Source organism: Vigna umbellata, chromosome 6 (assembly GCF_029865625.1).
Source record: "Vigna umbellata cultivar VRB3 chromosome 6, Vumbellata_1.0, whole genome shotgun sequence".
In the NCBI taxonomy this organism is placed as follows: domain Eukaryota; kingdom Viridiplantae; phylum Streptophyta; class Magnoliopsida; order Fabales; family Fabaceae; genus Vigna; species Vigna umbellata.
In genome coordinates, this window is record NC_142170.1 from 13,022,781 (window position 1) to 13,044,690 (window position 21,910).

Genomic DNA, 21,910 nt, shown 5'->3' on the forward strand with positions numbered 1-21,910 from the left:
TATAAAAATATAATAGTAAAATATGTCATAAAGAGTTTGAACATACATTTGTCATCAGAATGTTAGATTGGAGAAGCCACTAAAATAGCTCCTTTGTTGTTTATTCCAAGCATGGTAAATTATTAAACTGTCAATTTCAAACACCAAATATGTAAAATATTTGGAATATGATCTTTGTTGCACCAATCAACTCAAATTGTGACATCATATATCTTTCTCTTACCATTAAACAGCTGAAACAAAGGTACCATTTTTTAACTCCAAAGTAAAAACTGCTCCTTCCAATCAAATAACTCACCAATAATTACTGTCTAGGTGAGACTCTCTCAGTAGCCATGAAAAAAAAAACACAGTATCAAGAACAGACAAAGTAACATTTTGAAAAGGAAACAATGTATGTGTAAAACTTTTTGTCATTAAATCCTTACTACGCAGGAAACATGCTAAATTAGTCAGAGAATCATCATAAACAGACCAATGAATCCAATGGTCCATAATCTACCAACTATCAATTAGATTGTGGTTGAAAAATAATCCCTCAGCTTCACTTCTATCACTAAAAAGCAAACCAAATTCCTAGAGTGTTATAATTGAACACTAAAAGTGACCAACATCACCTATAAAAATATTGAACAGTAACACTAAAAAATACTTTTTAAATTTAACTCAATTTTATAAAATTTGTTTGTAAAATGAGATTTTTTTTAGTTATATAATGTAAAAGTATTTATTTCTAGTTAATTTGGTATTTTCAAACTCAGTATCTTTAGTAATATGATAATATAATAGAAAATAAATCTTATCAATGTATGTGTTTTATGGCTGTGAAACTTTTTTCGAAAATGAATTTTAAATCTAATTTAATTCTATAAAATCATAAGATATAGTTTATAATTACATATATATTATATATCTTATCTTTAGTTGATGTAAGATTTTGAATAGAAAAAATTAATCGTTTGTGACTAAAATTGCTTGTGCCATATGATCTCTCTCAAATTTTGTAACATCCTTTAAAATTCATATATTATGGTATGCTACCAAAAAGAAAGTATTTGATCAAGGCCCTTGAAGTGCTGCCTTATGGACTAGCTCAGTCTGCTAGACAACCTTAAACCAATTAGCATTTATTCAGCCAATCCAATTTGAAGCATAAGAACACCGTTTTGATTGAATGTTGTAAGAGAATCCTATACATGATTCGTTCGGTGGGAACAAAAATTATATTTGGTGGTTAGGAGAAGAGCGAACTTAGTCAAAACCAAATACACCTGTCTTCCAAAGGATAGATAAACCACCTGCCATGTTTTCTTTAGTGGTTGTGAAATGTTTGTGTCGTATTCCTCGATCAAAGAAAATACAAGAATTTAATGAGGCATCTACGCTAATGCTATGAAATAAGCAAGAAAAGACACTTTTTGCATGTGTTTGTTTAACAAATCTCACTAACTTCCCTGGCTGCTTAGGCTTAGGGATCATAATTGTCAAAAAATAATGCCATTGAAAGAAAAAGGGCTGATCACTGTCTCAACGAACTCTTCCTTATTAAACAATTCCATTGTCCTACATGGAATTCCATTTCCAATTATGTAAAAGGATTCCATAATCCAAGCAAGAAAACCTTCTCCAATTTCAAAACTACCCTATGAGGACTTGTACTTATATATGGCCTCAGCAGGGCATTATGTAATTTTCATTTTTAAAAGATGCTAACCACTTGGTCCCCACTCTGCCTTTCTGTCTTGTAGGATTCCTTGTCTGCAAGTTTTTTGGATTCTTTTCAACCTTTTCGTTATTTTCCTTCTTTTGCCCCAAAAATCTGAACCCTTGCACGGCTCAATATCACTTCCTTTTTACATCCACTGCTTGGACATTATTAACTTCACCCACTTCAACTCTCTACCTGCTCTTCAAATCTCAAATAAAATACACAAGATAATATAACATTACTTTCCGTGGTGTAAGTTTCACGTCGAGTAAATTTATAATATATAAATAGATGTAAATCTCACTTTATGTTTTATAAGGTTAAAGTAAGCTTAAATTCACTCCATATAGAGTTAGGTCAGAATTTAGACTAATTTATAATATATAAGTGGATCCAAACATAAGCTTAACTCTCTTCGTCATCAACCCTTTTAATTTAACCACTCAAAAACAACACGTGAATTAGCTTATTGATTGGTTTTCCATTTCTGAAAATTCTGTGACCTTTCGCTCCATGGACAGGTTACAGGTTCGTCTTAATTTTCATGAAGGGTCACCAAGATGTATGGAATAAATGAATAGATAAATAAAAAGTTAAATATGTTATACTAAGCATTTAATATACAACAATACTCTTCTGGGGTTAAGACATTTAGCTGAATTTTCCATTCACCTACTCCTCATCACTACCATATCAGGCGCAAGTGAAGTGGTTGATGGCTTTTTGAACAGTTCTGGCAGGCAACATATTCATGATTACACTCGAAAGGTAAATGAGTGTTAAAGCAACATTTGGTTGACAATGTCTCCAAATTGAAAGCTGAATATTACTTCAGCTTAGGTATGATGAGGGAGCATATATAGTGGAAGAAATGGAACTTCCCATTACCGCCTAATTCTGCTTTCTGGTAATTTTCCTAAGTGGGCATTTTGGTAAACTGGGTTCAGAGTGCTGCGATGCACCCAGAGTCAAAAAGGTATAATCTTTGGTGTAGACCAATGCCAAGTAAATCACTTTCAAAGTGATAACTCAATGACTGAAATCAAAAAATGAAATTTATCACTGAGTTTAGATTGACTTTTTCAAGAGATGTATTCTCATATTTTGACTGCAAACTAAGCAAGAATGCAAAAACTACAAATGGTAACTTTTTGCTTAACATGGAACCAATATTTCAAGATGCTTAACCAAACAAACACACACCATTTACCCTTAGAATTAGAAAAAGGAATCAGGATTATGTGGTTAAAAGTTACTTATCTCAAACTCTTGTACCAAAAAGGAAAATTACTCCTGTCTCTCTCCTCTTCACATGTGCTCACCGTTAGTTTTCTTATGAGAACAGAGACAAAGCTCACTTCATTGGGTTTGAGACGTGCCCCTTTGTATCCCTCATACCATTTTCTGGTTCTCCAATTTCTCATTCTTACCACAGATAAATAATAGCCATCAAACCAAATCCAGCCGTTGGATGCCTCCACTTGAAAACTCGTTTTGTTCTTTTTCTGTTGTCTATTAAAATTTTCAATAATATCAATAATATTATAGTGCATATATTATCTTCTCGGCATTTACATTACATGCTCCACTCTGTTCTTTCCTCTGTTGTGCCTCATGGCTGCAACTGCAACCGCAAAAAGTTTACAGAACCATAACAACCAAAGCGTCAACGGCAACAACCCTGACATAACAAGGGAAGAAATCCAAACCGCCATAGCCAAAGCAGTGGAACTAAGGGCCCTTCATGCTGCATTAACCCAAGGAAGTAGTCCAGGCACAACCAACGTCAGATTCCCATCACCTTCCTCTGCTTCTCACTTCTCTGCCCAAGATTACCCTGTTTTCACACCAGTAAGAATATGTAATTTGCTTCATTACTTTTTGGCATTCAACTTTGTAGACAGCATGAAATTTGAAATGAAAACATAAAGCGAGAATTGGGTTTGACCTTTTTCTTTTAGCTTTTCATGGAACATTAAAAATTGTGTCTCAAGTACTCAACTTTTTAGGACTTTTGCTCTTTCTTGCTTTTTCATTTGGAGGCATAGATCATGTATGCTTGCTTTTATGTTGAACAATTAGTCTCTAAACGAGAGAATCGTTGACAGAGTTATGAAGACGAGACACATCAGAACCCAACAAGGAGCAGAACAATATCAGAAAGTTGGGATGAGAATGGGGTAGATGGAGGGAACAGCATGGCTCCCTCAGATTACAAGGAGAAATCAAGTTCTAGAAAGGGGCTAACTTTTGGATTTGGCAACCATGACTCTCACACGTGTCCTGCTGATGATAGCAAATCTGTGAGTGGTTCTTGTGCTAATCATATCACTGTTCTCCAAACATCGCCTGCAAATGACTACTTCAAATCCAGGAGGAGAAACAGTTCGGGGGATTTGAGGCCTTTGTCTTCCTGCAATAGGTGCAATCCTGCTGTCATAACTACTGAATATGAGAACACAAGGAACACTAGGAGCTCCAACATTGTTGTCCCCCTCACAGATTCTCATGCTTCTTTTCAAACCCAGCCAAAAAATAAAGGGGTGATTTCCTGGTTGTTCCCCAAGTTCAAGAAGAAGCATAAGAATGTGAGTTCCCCAGCTAGAACAGAATCTGAGGAAGTCTCTCAGGTTCTCAAGGACATGAGAATAATGTCAGTTGAGGCACTGAAGAGGGAACTGATGGAGGCAAATGAGACTAGAGATTCTGCCTTGATGGAAGTTTCTGAGATGAGATCTTCACTGGGGGACCTTAGACAAAAGCTTGAGTATTTGGAGAGTTACTGTGAAGAGTTGAAGAAAGCTTTGAGGCAAGCAATTCTCACCAAAGAAACCACACATTCTGAAAAGTTTAACAACTCTCCCCATAAAGGAACACCCTTTGATGGAAATGGAGAAAATTTGATGCCTGTAGGTGAGGATGTTATGATAGAGGGCTTCTTGCAGATAGTGTCAGAATCAAGGTTATCGGTGAAGCAATTCTGCAAGACCCTTATATGCCAGATTGAAGAAACTGATCAATCATTGATGGACAACTTGAACTTGCTCCTCCAACCATATAGACTCTCCTTGAATTCCAAATACTCAAAGGCAGTTTTATACCATTTTGAAGCCTTCATAAACCAGGCCTTCTACCAAGACTTTGAGAACAGTGTGTTCCAAAAGAATGGCTGCACAAAATTCCTAGACCCTCGACAGCATCGTCAAGCACAATTCTCATCGTTTGTTGCACTTAGGAATTTGAGCTGGAACGAGGTGCTCAGAAAGGGGACTAAGTATTACAGTGAAGAGTTTAGTAAATTCTGTGACCAGAAAATGAGTTGCATCATCACTACACTGAATTGGACTAGGCCTTGGCCTGAGCAACTCCTTCAGGCTTTCTTTGTGGCAGCAAAGTGCATATGGTTGCTACATTTGCTGGCCTTTTCTTTCAACCCTTCATTGGGAATTTTAAGGGTTGAAGAGAACAGAAGCTTTGATCCTCACTTCATGGAAGATCTGGTTGCTGATAGACAGAGATCACAAGGTTCAAACAGGGTTAAGATCATGGTGGTGCCAGGCTTCTATGTTCAGGATAGGATCTTGAGGTGTAGAGTTATTTGCAGGCACAAATCTGCACCCTAAACTAATGTAACTTGGAGATTGGTTTAATTCCACTGTTTATTATAGTTCATTCTCCCTTCTTTAAGCAAGTTTGTAACTATCCAAATGTATGCAGTAATAATGAATGATCGTTCAAAATGATTACACCTGTTACTAACCAAATTTTGTGTGCTGTATAATGAGGAGGTTGATCCACAAAATAATATAATAGAAATTATAGAATGTTCATATAGGATCAACTTAGATTCATTATACTTATTTATATTTTTCATTCATTATTTTTTTATTCACTTATCGATTTTAATTACTTTCATTTATAGATGATCTTTCTACCTTAGTTCAGATTTAGAGAGAATGAAAAACACTTGTCAGAGTTTAGTCAAAAGATGTTTAATTTTAGGAAAAAATATTTGGTTATCCAAGGAAACAACAGATAATTACTTCTTAATATGTAAACGTGTTATCGTAATCTTATATGATAAGTTTGATTTATCAGCTTCTATATTTTAAAATATCTTGATGCAACAAACTCATAAAAGAAAAAGGTAATAGGTCATATTCATTTTTGTTAATTTTTTTCAAGTAATTATTATGTTATAAACAATTTTTATTATTATTTCATATATATATATATATATATATATATATATATATATATATATATGTCGTTTTTTGCTTTTTCCTAACAATAGATGTTAGGTTCTTGAATTCTTCTCCAATCATTAAATCTGAGTGAGAAATTTAAAAAATTTAAATTTACCCATGACACAAAATATCTCAGTAGGTTTCAATAGTACAAGAACCTTAAAATCGGGGTACATTCTTATGGAATTAATTATCTTGTAAATTCAAATAACTCGTTATTTTATAAAAAAAGTAGAATATAAGAACACGACTTATTATCTATAATATAGTATTTAGTTACATTATAACTTTTCAATAATATAAACAATGTCGCGAAAGTTTATATAATAAGATATATAGATATATTCGAACTCACTTCAAGCTTTATATTTGCTTTTTATTTACTATTTCATTTTATTCACTTATTTACTTCCAATTAAGAAATGCTATTTATAAATCAAATTACATCTTTTCTGTTAGTGATTAAGAATTTAAATGACCAAGTTGCATGTTGGGGAAGGGTGATGTGTGTATTATTATAAATTAAAAAGTTCGGTCCCGGTAACAAGAGAGAATGATGCTAATAAACAAAGAACATTTTCAACATATTCAAGTTAAGTTACTGTTAAACAGACTTTTCTCAAGCTGTGATGAAGAAGAGGGAGAAAGGTATGGTGATGACAGAGTGGGAAAAAGCTGCTCTCAAGAGAGATATGATAAGGAACATCGTAAATGGTGAAAGATTCCTTGTGGGAAATCTATTAGGGACCACGAATCAGTTCTTAATTTGGTCTACTCTTCCTAAAAGTAATCAATATTTGTTAGTTCACAGGGCATATGGCTTCTCTTAAGAAAAAATAAATAATAAAAATGAGCATCATATCTTAAACCTGACTCCAATTTTTCAAAGTAAGAAAAAATTGATAGGGATTATTTTTTTTACATTTTTTTGTTAAAACATCATGAGGATTACTTTTGATTCTTTGTTTTTTTGTGTTTCTACATTCTGGCATATCAAGTATTGGAAGTCTCAATGTGGTAACTTTTAGTCTTTTTAAAATATCATTTGGTTCAAGGCATCGTGTTTATTTTAAAAGTTTCCACAACCATTGGTCACACAAGCTGGGATATACTAAACGGAATTCACATCTTATTTCACGACCATTATGCTCGTATAGAAAGGGAATCTGAGAGGAATCAATTGAGAGAAAGAAATTTAAGAAATATTTATTGATGTGATTTTTGGGTAAAGTTTTGTAATGTTGGAGTTGATAGAAATAGTAAGTTAATTTGATTTCATTTGTTTGTTTATAAACAAAGATGAAGTATATTTTGTACATATAGTATGGTGTTTGAGCATGCTTTAATTTTTCTAACATTGTTCAACAAGCCTACTTTAGAATTAAGAAATTAAATGCTCGGTTCCAAAATGATATATTTACTGCTAGTGAACATTCGTATTTATGTTTTGTGACTGAGTGTTATAACCCACGGCCGAAATATATTAACACGACACAGTATCAGTAAATTGTGCAATTTTAAAGTCCAATCTTCGTTGATGATACACAGTATACAAGGTGAGTCGGTTAAAGAATTAAAGGGATTACGCTTATTCTTGTTTTTTTGTACATTAGTCTATAGGAAAATCCACAATCATAGGTGGAATGTCTCCCTCTACACTGATGTCTGATTGATTGCTATCCTAGACAGATTAACTGTGCATTACTGTCCTTTTGCACTCTCAGATCCCTTCCGAAGGAATTTTGCTGCAACGAGTGAGAGAAGCATAAGACACGTCACAATGAGACTTGAAATAGTGACATTCAGAAAAGAGAAGAAGTTGCTCCCACCTACAAGCTCAAGTCCTCAGGTAAGCTGATACTTAGAAAATACAGGCTGCACACCCAGCAATGTTAACCAGATGAGAACTCAATAGCAAAAAGGTGATAGAGATACAAAAGGTCTAAAATTAATGTTTTGACGCGTTTGTACCGAATCTGATAACACAAACATTTTAGAAAGGAAGATACTAAAGAGATACCGGTGTCTGCACATCCACGAGAACACTATTGTTTCTAATTACTACTTGCTAATTAATATGCATATTAGTTTACTCGCCTTGATAGATAGAGATGTGACAGTGGGCACTTTTATGCATTAAATATCTTCCCTACGTAGGAATAATAAAAGAAAATATATCCTCAGCTCTTGAAAAACTATTTCATCAGAAATGAGATTCTGACCTTGCAGACATGAAAGCCATTCCCAAAAAGACAGCCTTAACAGATTGCTTTTGTCCCGCATAATCAAAAGCCAGAGGCAACATTTCATGAAGGGTCAAAAAGGCCATAACTCCACCAACTGTAATTAATCATCATAGAATAAATCTGGATAATAACATAAATTCTAAAAATCTCATCGTGACATCTAGATCATGTATCATTGCATACCTGATCCGAGTAAACCTTCCAGAATCTCAGGACTTAAGCTGCTAGGGAATAGATAGGCTACAGTGAGAGAAAATAAATCATCACAATTAGTTCGACTACACAATTCAAACATATATCTAAGAAATCTTGAGGGCCAAAAAAATAATGAAATGTACATACTTAAAACATAAAATCCAACTCTGGAGTACAGATAGAGATTCAATGGGTAAGGTCAAACACTTGAACTGGGTAAGGCATACCTTACCTGACCCCTAATATTGAAGCATGGCATGCTTCATCATCGTTATAATACCACATCACCCTAATTCTTGCTTTCAGGTTCTTTAAAAATAAAATCAAAGTCTATTGAGCCAAGCAACATAAATCAGATGATATACCTACAATTATCACTCCCAGGGGTTCAGCGAAGCCAGAAAGTGATGCTAATTTGAATGCCTGCCATTTACTAGGATACATGCAGAATGAAAAGGTTATTATTCAATTTAACATAGTTATTTCCTAGCAACAAGAATAAAGATTTGAGATTAAGCAATTATTTCAGCAGTTATTATACTACAAAAGGACATCAAAATATACACTGTAACCCAATTTTCATAAGAATTTATCTTGATTTGTATATATAGGTACCGGCATTTAAGTCCGAACAAATCCTCAAGCTTCTTGACCTTAAGTAAATCTCTTTTTCTGTTGCAGAGAAAGTGAACAGAAAAAAACCTTCTACCGTAAAACTATATAGCATTATCGCCACAAAATGAAAGGTTTTGGTTCACAAAATAGCCACCCTCTCTTTGTCACCATCATACACTACGACCACTACTGAACCTAAATAAATAAACCTAAAATATTAATCATATACATCAGCGCAGACAATTGAGATTCCAGAATCATATACTCAGAGCAATATTTTCCCTCTACAGTCTGTTTTTATATAAATGGATCAATATTTCATGCGCATGTTTCAGCAAGAGTATATAGGACATAAACCCTTTACGCTTGAATATAACCACTGTAATTTGTCAAATGTAATTACAACAAATACTGGAACCAACAAGAGCCCTTAAGATCATTATTACCTTTGCGTCGCAAAATAAACAGGAAGTGCAACAGCAACACCCTACAAAACAAAACATCGATAAATTACAATAAAACATATACAGCATTTTAATTTATTTTTTTCAGAATATAATGTGCGTAGTAAAAGATGCCAAACTTCAAAAATTGAATTAAAAATAATAATATAAAGACAAAAAAAGCATTAAGGATTATAAGGAATCACTTCATTATTAATTTAACTGTATCTAGAGTAAACAGTCCTCACAAGATGAAAGTTTATACCTCTGGGATATTGTGCAAAGCAATGGCTAATGCCAAGTTGATGCCAACTCGGAGGCCCTGTTGAAAAAGCATATCACAAACATCAAGACATGACATTGACAAGTATATCAGGGAGGAAGTAACATGAATAATGCTTCAACAATTAATGATAATGTGACAGATCGATAAGCACATGCAATCAATAAGTTCATATACCTTCATGGATCCAAGGAACACTGCCATTCCTTCTGGAAAATTGTGCAAACTTATGCCTAGGAAATGCACAGAAAAAAAAAAGTAACAGGTAGAACTCAATGAAACAGTGAAAACTAAGAGAAGAAGAATAATGAGAATTGAAGTTGATCAAGTCTCACAAGGAACTTTTAACTACTGAATACGAAACTCCGAGAAATTCAAAAGAAAATTATTTTCATATTTCTCTAATATTTTAGTTCCAGAAAGAACTGCATTGTAAGAAAAATATAGGTTTGAAACTACCCGGACAAAGGGTTCACATCACAATCATACCTACGGCTGTAACAATTCCACTGAATAAAACCTGCCGGCGATGCTTTTTCAAAGTATCCTTGCCTCCATCATCCCCATTTTTCTAATTTCAAGCATGTCATCACATCTATCAAAATATATACCTGTGTAGATATTATACATAGCAGCTCCAATGCCGCTTTGCAAAATCAACAATACAGAGGCAGCATTTATTTGTAAGAACAAGTTCATTAAAAACCTTTCTGCCTTTGACATCAGAAGTGGGAGCAAGAGTTGGCTCTGGGATAAAACTGGCCACAACACCAAAGAATATCACCCCAGCAAAAAACTACATGAATGAGAAGATAGACATTTGCTCAGAACTAATATGAGAGAAGACGAACAAAAGAATAAACAATTGCTACTTTATGATGGTGGCAGAAGCACACATCCTACCCAAAGGTTGCCTTTCAAGAAGCCCAGTGAGTTCAAAGCATTGTGAGCCAAATCAAAGAACGATATGCTGAGCATCAAACCAGCAGCAAAACCCTTCATGCAGTGGAATAATTTCAGAAAGCATACTTGAGTAAGCTAACCAACAAATGGAATTTAGAAACAGTGGGATGTAATGATTACAAATCGATCAATAAATTCTCATAACTGAAGAAAAAAAAAACAAAAAAAAAAATCGTGACCAACTAAAACCACCTGTAGTAACCCGAGCATCTTCAAATTGGGAGCTTGATTGACAATCACAAAAAGCGCACCTGTTTAACAACAAACAACAACTTGTTACGATTACGCACAAAAAAACTCAACGAAAATACACTTCAAATTCAAAACACAGATAGATAGCAAACAACTGAGGACAAGTTTTTATCAAGAGCAGGAACTAACATAAATAAACAGATAAATAACCAATTGAAATAACAATTAGTATTCTGAAAGTGTGAAAAACAGTCTACAAGACGTTTGCGACAATAACACAACAAATAAGCAACTGAAACAGCAATCGGCAATCCAAGAGACTTCACTGACTCACTAATAGGTCTAAACTGACAATGCATGACACAATAGGAATGATGAAGGTAAGTGAAAGAGCAGAGAAATGTACCGATAGAAGTACTGACGCCACCAACAAGTGAAAGAGCAAGAGCTACTGCAACCTGAGAATCCATGCCTCGACAATGTTAGGTAAATTTAGCGTTAGGGTTCTCTTTGATTGGGTGACCTAATTCAACGAACGATTCTTATGAACTAATTTCCAGAAGCAGAAGCCAGTGACGATGATGACACACCCACTCACTGAACTCAACCTTACCCCATGAATGAAGCATGCCGTATATATATTTTATTTTTATTTTATGTTAAATTAATATTCGCTTTTTCCTTTTATTTCGAGGTGTATTGGTAAATAAATGCTCATAACTATTCTTTAGTCAGCACAAACGTCATTGCTCACGAAAAAATTTACCCCAGAATGATCACTAATTTCTAAAATTCAACGTTGCAGTTTGTTTAACCTAACATATTTTTTTCTTAATTAAGTTTTAATTCTTTAATAAATTTGAAAACTTTTAATTGAATTTTTCTTCATAAATTTAATATTTTAAATTGAATTTTTATTAAATTTTTATTATATGTTGAATATTAAATAATTTAAAATTTTTCAAATAAATATTTGATGTTAGACTTTTTTGTTTAATTAAACTATATGACTATTATTATGAAATTATAAATTACAGAATAAATTGTAAAATTACTTGTAATGGAAACTAAACAAGATAAGATAAGAAGACAAAATAACAATTATTTTACACGGTTAATAATATTATAATAATATACAGTCATATCGTGTCATTAAAAAAAATTAACAATAATATTTAATTAAAAAGTTTTAAATTGTGAAAATTAAACAAAAATTTAATAAAAACTCAATTCAAAATTTTTAAACTTATCTGCACATTGAACTTAATTAACTTGTTTTTCATTGAGTAATTTTAAAAAAATTGCACTGTTGATTACTTTCTACAAATTAAATTTATCTACTCTATAACAAGTATTTTGGAAGTATTAATATAATGTTTTTAAAATTATTGATGACATGGAATAATTTAATAATAACATTAAATTGAATAAAAATTGAAAACAAGTTATTTTATTATAAAATTATTGATGGTGTTTACTATGCTTATTTTACTAATCTGAAAACGGCGTCAAAACAAAGCAAGAGAAGATATTTGAAGATGTTCTCAGTTGGAAAGTTGGAAGCAACAAAATAGATTATTCCTTTTATTTTTTAGGTTTAATGTCTCGGTAGGTCCCTATAGGTCCTTTTTCTTTTCGGCGTCTCAATTGGGTCCTTTTTTGTGTAAAATTGGAACAATTAGGGGTCTGCCGTCAAATTCAACAAACGGTCGTTTAAATTTGGCCTACGTGGTATGGTGAGTGTATTCATTATCTGAGATGAGTTGCTCGCGGCGTTGGGCTAAATTTGTTAGGCTTTCCTGGAAAACTCAAAGTCAAAGTGACTTACCAGCTTGTTGGAGCACACAAACTGATTGTGAAAATGATTGCCAAGTCCGTGGACAAAGCCACACCAGTGAATCTTGCCCAACATACTTACTGGAACCTTGGGGGACACAACAGTGGTAACATTCTTTCTCATCATGTTCAGATCTTTGGTTCACACATCACACCCGTGGACAAGCTTCTTATTCCCACTGGCGAAATCAGATCTGTAAAGGGCACCCCCTATGATTTTCTTGAACCAAAAAAAGTTGTAACCCACATTCGTAAGCTTCCGGATCTATATGATATGAACTATGTGCTGGACAAAAGTTTCCAAAATCAGTTAACCAAGGCTGCGGTAGTGAGAGACCCTGTCTCTGGGAGGAAAATGGAGTTGTGGTCAAACCTTCTCAGAATCACCCTTCCAACTCCATCCTTTTAAAAATAGCAGAAGCACCAAGAGAATCACAGTTGAAAGCATAACCCGAAACCATAGTATTCCACGAGACTAGGCTTCTAACAGACATTCCATCAAACAGTTGGCGAGAATCCTCCATTCGCCCGTGCTTCCCATACGTACCCACGAGTTCATTGACGACGTGAAGATGATTCAGAAAACCCAGCTGCAAAGCATGACAATGGACAATCCTGCAGAGATCAGAAACAGCCAGAGACGAGCAGGCCCGTATTATCAAGGGAAGAGTGAAGCCGTCGGGAAAAATTCCAAGGTTTCGCATTTCAAGATAAAGTCGAAGCGCGTGTTGATGGTAGCCATGAGAGACATTGGCTCTGATAATGGAATTCCACAAAAGAAGATGATGGAGTCCCTCAACTGGGATTGCAGCAAACACTTTGCGAGCGTCAGAGAGAAAGCCAAAGCGGGCGTAAACGGCTATGAGGCTGGCGACCAAGAAGGATAAACGATGGGTCATCGATGCAGAGCAGTTGTTTGAGTACATAACAGGGAAGGAGGATGAAGAGGGGAAGTAGATGGGAGAAGGAGAGTAAGAAGTAGAAGGAAAAGAGGAGTTTGAAGGTGAGGAAGGACTCTTCATAAAAGGTTCAAGAACGTCCATTAGTTCACCCTGAACGAATCTGAGGGAAGCTGAAACTCTGTGCTGTTGTAAAACCTGGATCGCGTTTCTGAATTTTGACTAGCGAATTTTGACACTAAAACCTGGATCTCGTTTCTTGGTGGGTTAAAAGACAAACCCAAAAATCTTAGTTTGAAAGACAGATGATTAACAGAAAGGGATTCAGAGAAGCGGGGTGTTGCAGAGAGAGGGGGAGAAGGAGAAGAAGATGAACCACAGAAGGCCTCAGCATGCCACGTCACTCTTGGTTCTGCCACGTATTAAGCTCAAACTATGCCACCTGTAAATAAAATGATGCCTCAGCATGCCACGTCAGATAATGAATACACTCACCATACCACGTAGGCCAAATTTAAACGGCCGTTTGTTGAATTTGACGACAGACCCCTAATTGCTCCAATTTTACACAAAAAAGGACCCAATTGAGACGCCGAAAAGAAAAATGACCTATTTGAGATTCACGCCAAAAATAGGAACCTACCGAGACATTAAACCTATTTTTTAATATATTCAGTTTCACTCTAGTCTATGGAAGCATATTACTTTTTACAATAAATAAATCACTAGTTAAAATCTTGAAATTTTATTCTTAAATTATTTTACTTTCTAAAATCGCAGAAAAATACTTTAATACTCTTTTTAAACATTTTCGGAACCTGTTAAGTGGATTGTTAAGAAACAAATTGGTTTTGATTTAAAAATTAATTTTTAATATTTAACATTTTAATTATGGTTTACGTTCGATGATTTTCGTTTACAATAAATGAGTTTTTTCGCACTTTCCAGCTAAAAAATACTGTGATATTTTCGTTAGAGATTACTTATTTTAATCGCAAAAAAATATCAAATTATTTTAACTTTATTTCAAACTTTAAGATACTTATTTTTGGTAACTATTATAGCAAATAAAAAATTACTTTTACAATTTCTTATATGTATTTTAAAAAAAAAAACATTATCATATTTGGTAATTAAAATGTGAAAATAATAAATTTTTTCAATCATATATGTTAGATTATATTTATATTTGTAAAACCCAAAAAATGATATTTTAGTAGTGGTTGTGGTTTGAAAATAGTGATACTCAGATATTTTAATATCTAATGTTAATGATTTTAATATAAATAGTTTTTCTGTGAAGGAGTTTCGTTATTTTAAAACAAAATCATTTTTTATAGTTGTATGACTTCTCTTTGAGGATTCTCGCTTTTCGTTTATGTTTGAAGATTCGAGACCACCTTAGTGATCCTCGTGGCGATGTCTTAAAGTCTAATCGGCCGGTTTCTACAAAAGAGTAAATCGGTTTCTACTATTTTCTTTAGTCTATTTTCCTTTGCATGCATGTCATTTGTGGTTACATGTGTCATATGAGTTTCCCATGCAATTTTTTGTTGATCAGTTGTTCTAACGGTGTACCATGAACGCGATTTTGTTGTTTGTAGTTGCAAATAATGTCCTTTGATATGTGAGAACTATTTGGGATTCTATAGGGTCGTTCGATTGTTTAATAGGTAAGAGAAGCTAAATACTTTGTTTTAAGTTGTAAGTACTTTGATAACATGAGTTTGTATGTTTAAGTTTAATTAAATTGACTGAGCTTGCTGAAATTCTATTAAACTGATGCATGATTGCGTGAATTTGGTTTGAATATATGTTGTTTGATATTGAAAGAACCTTACTGTGATTGTTGGTTGAAGGTGTTTTGGATGCTTATACTGGTGGGTTTGATGTTATAATTGGTTGAAATTTTCTGTTGGATTTTGATATAATGAAAGGTCAAAGTCATGGTTGGTTTTGGTCTAAAATAATGGGTTTTGACCGGTGAAATTATATACGAGTTGAGTTATAAGTGAACTTGATGTTTGGGGTTTATTTTTAGATCATTTAGGATTAGTCTATCTTTTGAAATTGTTGCATTTTGGTTTGTTGATTTGTTATTTGGGCTTTTTGTGGTTTTTGACTTAATATGACAAATTGAATTGTTGGTCAATTGAACAAATTGGTATTCAATTTAACGTTTAAACATGTTTTATAATCAATTACAGAGTTAACAATATCAAATTGGTCATTTGAATAGGTTTTGAGTTCAATTAGATTAGGTTTTTGTGTTGTTGTCTTCTGATATGACGCTCAGTGGTGGCTTAGCGACGCCCAAGTGGAATAAATCTAAGGGGTTTGGCACTCAACAACAAAGAGGTGGCGTTCAAGCGTCAACTTTGCCTGAATAACAGTGCTCAACGGCAAGATGTGTCGCTCAACGCTAAGAGCCTTTGTTAAGCTTCTCTTTTTGCAATTCTTCTTGCTTCTATGGTCTTCGAATATTTGATCTGGCACATAAGCTTATTGTAAATGATCTAGATACACCAGAGAATGAGGATTAGTGATGAAAATTGAATCAATATAACTCAAGAAGTTTTCTATACTCTTTAGTGTATGTTTGTTTAAGATGTAATGTATAGTTTGTGATAAATTATGAATGGTAATGGTGGATGTGTATTTTGTTTAAGTATGTGATCAAAAGGAATTCCATGGGGAAAATTCTCATGTTGTGTTTTAGTGCAATGTATTGTTGTAGGGACTACGAAATGAGGAATGTTTCTAAAACTACAATATCCATCCAACCTCAAGTCGAGATGAGTGGTTATGTCGTGAGGAGTAGCGGGATATCCTTATACCAAGGTCAATTTGACCAAAAGTGTTTGACGGATTAACTTTGTGTAGTGGTTTAGGTGATATGTTGTTTTACCACACATGCGTAGGTCCTTAAAAATTTAACATTAATACATGTATCCGGATGGTGAAGTATATAGGGGAGAATTTATGACTTATGATTGATTGTTTTATCTTTGTTATATGTTTAATTTTATAAATGTGATATATGATTATTTTTTATATTAGTTTACCCTTCTTTTTTTCTTTATTTGTTGGTGCGTTTTGTTTCTTCTTTTTTTGCAATTATCACCTCTTAATGGTGAGAGCAGAAGATGATGTCTCTGGTAAGCAGATACTACAAGGAGATAAAGTTAAAATATAATATATGAAGTTTTGTTTTTTTTCCTCGATTTTTGTAAATATCTATTATATTCTTAGATTAGTGTAATATATCTTAGTAGTTTGGATATTGTATATATATTTTATTATTATAAGTTATATATGGATATACATAATAACATTTTATATATATATATATTTTGAATTAACTGTTTTGCACGATGAATTTAATGTAATATTATGAAAATTGGGATGTTACAATATTTAATCAATATTTATTTTTCAAGTATTTATTTTTCTGCATAGATTTTAATTGTATACATCTTGCACACTTCATATATGGTTTGTTAAACATTGTAAATGCTTCTGTTTAATATCCGATTTTAAAATGCTTCTATTTTTAAAGGTTGGAACATTGTAGGAAATGCAGAGGAGGGAGAAGAAAAAGTACACCCACATTAGCTGGGAGTTAACACCGTTTATGTCAGTTTAACGGAAGAAATCTAATTGATACAATTTATACTATTTTAGGATAGAATAGAAGTATTTTTAAAACAGATTACTAAGATTACTAATGAGAAATTAACGTCTAATATGGGAAAGGAAGTAATTATTTAAGTCTAAATTTTATATTTCACAGCTATGCCATATTACCTTTATTTATAAATAACAGTTAACTATTTATCTAATGATTTAGAGAGATTCATTGGTCCACGTTATCTCAAGCGTTATGCGTTGGACAAAGAAAAATTGCTTTCGTTAATTTCTCATATGAGTATTGCTTCCAACATATTTTACTTTTAAAATATTTTTGTACAAACAAAATTTTACCCAAGATAATCACAACATAATTTTTAAAAAAATTTAAGCACTCACAGATATTATACTCAACTCAACTCATGCTTTTTTTAGGAGTTTTAGTCAACACACAACTACTCTTAATTCAATGGGATAATATATTAAATCAAGCCTTATGTACTCTCTTATATATTAATTAAATGAAATATAATTCATATATGTTTACTTATGTCATGTGATACAGTTTATTAGCTAGATTTATAGTCCACTTTCTATTTATTGATATATTCTTTAAAAATGTATTAAGTAAGATAATTTGAAATTTTTTATTCCAATCACCGAATAGTGTATCTCATAGGGTGATAATACAACACATAACACCTCAAATATTATATAAATAATTGTTATGGTAATTTAAAATTGAGATTATTTCTTTATGAAATAAATTTTTCTCAAAGAAAACATTAATTATAATATAATTCCACACACACAACTTATATATATATATATATATATATATATATATATATATAATTATTTATAATTATTCATAGTATATTACAAAAATATATTATATACTTATCATAAAAAACTCAAGCCAGAGTCGATTTTTGCAGTCACTTGACCAAGTGTTTATATATTCTTTTTTGATTGGTCACATCACATTGTTAGGTTTTGGTAAAGGATTCATACACTACTCGTTTTTCATATTCACTTTACCAGTCAATAAATTAATATTTTATTAAGAAAAGTAGTTATAGAGCACAGACAAAAAAGAACCAATTCTGTTCAAACACGTAACCACTTCAATAGGTCAAAACTGTTGGCCACCTTTTGACAGAGATTGACGGAAGAAGTGTGGAAGAAAGAACAGTGAGGAAGAAAGAACAGTGAGAAAGAAAGAAAATGTCAGAAGAAAAAGAAGAGGTGCTGCTGTTTCCGTTCATGGCCCAAGGGCACATTATCCCTTTCCTTGCATTGGCCCTGCACTTAGAGAAAAGACAGAAGTACCATATCACCATTGTTAACACCTCACTCAACATACGAAAGCTAAGATCTTCTCTTCCACCAAACTCTTCAATCACTCTTTCAGAAATCCCCTTCAATCCCTCCCAACACGGTCTCCCTCCTAACACAGAGAACACCGACGCCATACCCTACAACCTCGTCATTCGACTCATCCAAGCCTCCACCACTCTCAAACCCGCCTTCACAAACCTCCTACGCTCCATCCTCCTACAAAACAAAAACCGCAGGCTCCTAGTCATCGCCGACATCTTTTTCGGCTGGACCGCTGCCGTTTCCAAAGAACTGGGCGCCTTCCACGTCATCTTCAGCGGCTGTGGCGGCTACGGCCTCGCCTGCTACTATTCCCTCTGGCTTAACCTACCCCACCGCCGCGTTGACCCAGCGCAAGAATATTTCACCTTGCCGGATTTTCCCGAAGCACTTGACATTCACCGCACGCAGTTACCCAATAACATCGCAGAAGCCGACGGCTCTGACGCGTGGTCGTTGTTCCAACAACAGAATCTCTCTGAGTGGGTCAACTCGGACGGGGTTTTATTCAACACGGTTCATGGGTTGGACTCGGTTGGACTGAGCTACTTCAAAAGAAAACTGAACCGGCCAGTATGGGCAATAGGACCAATTATTTCCGCAGGGTCCGGTTCGCGCGGGAAAGGTGGTGGGATCAACCCGAAGCTCTGCACGGAATGGCTCGAAGCGAAACCCTGCAAATCGGTTCTGTTCGTTTGCTTCGGTTCCATGAACACTATCTCCGCTTCGCAGATGATGGAGTTAGGTAAAGCATTGGAGCGGTGTGGAAAGAGTTTCATCTGGGTTGTGAGACCACCAATCGGATTCGACATAAACTCGGAGTTCAGAGAAGATGAATGGTTACCCGAGGGTTTTGTCGAGAGGGTTCAGGAGTCGGGGAAGGGTTTGGTGGTTCGCGATTGGGCGCCCCAGTTGGAGATTTTGTCGCATCCTGCGGTTTCGGTGTTTCTGAGCCACTGCGGGTGGAACTCGGTGCTGGAATCGCTGAGTCAGGAGGTGCCTATTCTGGGATGGCCGATGGCGGCGGAGCAGTTTTACAACTGCAAGTTGTTGGAGGAAGAGGTTGGGGTTTGCGTGGAGGTTGCGAGAGGGAAGAGTTGTGAAGTTAAGTGTGATGATATTGTGGAGAAAATTGCTTTGGTGATGGAGGAGACAGAGAAAGGGATTGTCATGAGAAAGAAAGCTCGTTACGTTAAAGATGTGATCAGGGATGCTGTGAAAGATGAAGATGGATTTAAGGGTTCTTCTGTTAACGCCATGGATGAGTTCTTGTCTGCTGCTCTGTCCTAAAACAGAACATTCTGAAACCGTAATTCATGCTGCATTTTCTAATTTAATCAAAGCAAAATTTTCATGCCAACCAGTGTTGTCTGAGTTAAATAAGATATAGTTTTAAATTCATTGGCTCGGTAGACAAAATCGCAATTTTGTTTGTGCTGGTACTCTGAGATTGTTCTCTTACATGTTTTTTGTGTTGTCTGTACTAAGTTTTTTTTGTGATTGCTGGAGTGTCTAAATAAGGTAAAGTGTCTCGACTTTTTAATTCAGAACTAGGAATGAAAAATAGAGATATACGAGATACTCTTAGATAAGGAACCTTGACCTAACTACATATAAGTATAATACATTTTTTAAATATATATTTAATCTAGTGCTTACGGGTACACTATCATTAGAATGTGATGTGGCAGCTTGATAAATTTTTATTATATCATTGTGATATATATATTTAAAAGAAATGATTCATAATGTTACCACAGGGTATACGTAAAAATGACTCAGGAGCTGTTTGGTCAAGAAAATAGTTTAACAGAGTTAATATGTAAATAATTATTAATGTTTGGTTAAGATAAATATTAATAATTATTAAGAACTAAATTAATTAGTCATATTCTTACAAACTTTATAAACAGAAATTTAATTTCGAAATAATGTTTACACGCTGATAATCACGTTACTTTATATTTTCAGAAAAAAAATCATAACTTGGATGTCAGTGTATTTTGCCGGTCGTCCTCTGACCAATCGATGGATTATCATATAATAGAAAAAAACAGAACGTTTAACGAATACAGAAACATCACTAAGACGATGTTCTCATCCCAATTAAGCAGAAACACATAATATTATATTTTGAAATATTTATATCAATAGTTTAAAATTTATGTTATCTTACATTCTAATATCATTGCTTTTGATATAACATTACAGAGGGAGTTGCGATTGTGATATATGGTTTGTGTATTTTAAATTATATGATATAAATATTTTATTGAAATAATATGGGATAAGTATTTTAATGAAATGGGTAATTCACTTTGATAAAAAAAAAAGTGTACTAAAATTACTATGCATTTACATTCTAGTCCATTCTTCATATTTTATCATATGAATTCTAAAATTATATACGTTTTATTTTTCACCGAATTAAATGAAAATGTTTCAATTTGTATTGATATAAAAAAAATATAATATCCATAATTTTAAATAAACTTAATTAAGTTTAAAGTCCTAATTATTTTGATAACTTTTAAAGGATTGTCTGTTAAATTTTTTCTAAGTCTTAACAGTTTATAATTTTTTAAATGAGTCTTTATTGAAAAAAAATCTAATAATAAAATATCAATTGAAAAATTTTAAATTTTAAAAACTCCATAAACTACAAAAGTTAAATGAAACTTCATTTAAAAATTCTCAAATTTTATTAAAAATCTGATAATACACATTTTATATATTGAGGAAATTTGGACTGCTCGCAGTCTAATCGACCCAATTATATTCTATAATAAACTCTTTTTAAAATCTTAAAATAGGACAACAATATTTATTTCTTCTCTTTCATTTAAGGAAAAAAAAATGATAAACCTTGAACAATTATAGAATATGATGATTATTATTTTTGGGAGGTTAATATTTCTCTATTGATAAAAAAATAAAGAGAAAAAGGGAAAACATTGAAATGAAATAAATATTTCCTTAATAAATATTAATTTTTTGTTTAATTTTTATTTCCATTTAGGTATCGGACAAATATTCATACTCATATTTAGAAAAAAAATTATAAAAATTTATGATAAATGAATATTCTTATTCACTTTCTTATTATTTTAATATTACTTAATTAATTTTTATAAGATTATAAAAATTTATGGTAAATAAATATAATATGATTAAATATTCAACATCAAAAATAGAGATATTTTAATAATATGATAAACGAATGTCTTTTTTACATCAATTTTTTAAATCCTAATGAACTTTTTATATAATAAT

The 21,910-nt window shown here is 33.2% G+C and overlaps 3 protein-coding genes across 4 annotated transcripts; 2 read left to right on the plus strand and 1 right to left on the minus strand.

Moving 5' to 3' along the window:
- Nucleotides 1–3,106: 3,106 nt before the first annotated feature.
- Nucleotides 3,107–5,451, plus strand: LOC124825220 (IRK-interacting protein-like). 2 transcript variants are annotated; one of them, XM_047297790.2, is made up of 2 exons: nucleotides 3,107–3,559; nucleotides 3,817–5,451. In XM_047297790.2, the coding sequence occupies exons 1-2, from the start codon at nucleotides 3,323–3,325 to the stop codon at nucleotides 5,329–5,331; spliced, it is 1,752 nt and encodes a 583-aa protein (XP_047153746.2). In that variant the 5' UTR covers nucleotides 3,107–3,322; the 3' UTR covers nucleotides 5,332–5,451. The 2 variants fall into 2 exon arrangements, with proteins under 2 accessions (XP_047153746.2, XP_087948381.1); XM_088092255.1 differs by having other exon boundaries at nucleotides 3,429–3,569.
- A 2,001-nt stretch (nucleotides 5,452–7,452) lies between these two features.
- LOC124825221 (ZIP metal ion transporter family) lies at nucleotides 7,453–11,521 on the minus strand. Its single transcript, XM_047297792.2, has 13 exons — nucleotides 11,299–11,521; nucleotides 10,893–10,951; nucleotides 10,641–10,733; nucleotides 10,444–10,533; nucleotides 10,227–10,308; nucleotides 9,915–9,970; nucleotides 9,720–9,776; nucleotides 9,458–9,498; nucleotides 8,762–8,829; nucleotides 8,385–8,441; nucleotides 8,178–8,295; nucleotides 7,785–7,830; nucleotides 7,453–7,700 (listed from the first exon to the last, which is right to left on the minus strand). The coding sequence occupies exons 1-12, from the start codon at nucleotides 11,360–11,362 to the stop codon at nucleotides 7,785–7,787; spliced, it is 831 nt and encodes a 276-aa protein (XP_047153748.1). The 5' UTR covers nucleotides 11,363–11,521; the 3' UTR covers nucleotides 7,453–7,700.
- A 6,842-nt stretch (nucleotides 11,522–18,363) lies between these two features.
- On the plus strand, nucleotides 18,364–20,138 carry LOC124825222 (UDP-Glycosyltransferase superfamily protein). The gene has a single exon (XM_047297793.2). The coding sequence runs from the start codon at nucleotides 18,485–18,487 to the stop codon at nucleotides 19,925–19,927; it is 1,443 nt and encodes a 480-aa protein (XP_047153749.1). The 5' UTR covers nucleotides 18,364–18,484; the 3' UTR covers nucleotides 19,928–20,138.
- The last annotated feature ends 1,772 nt before the right edge of the window (nucleotides 20,139–21,910 follow it).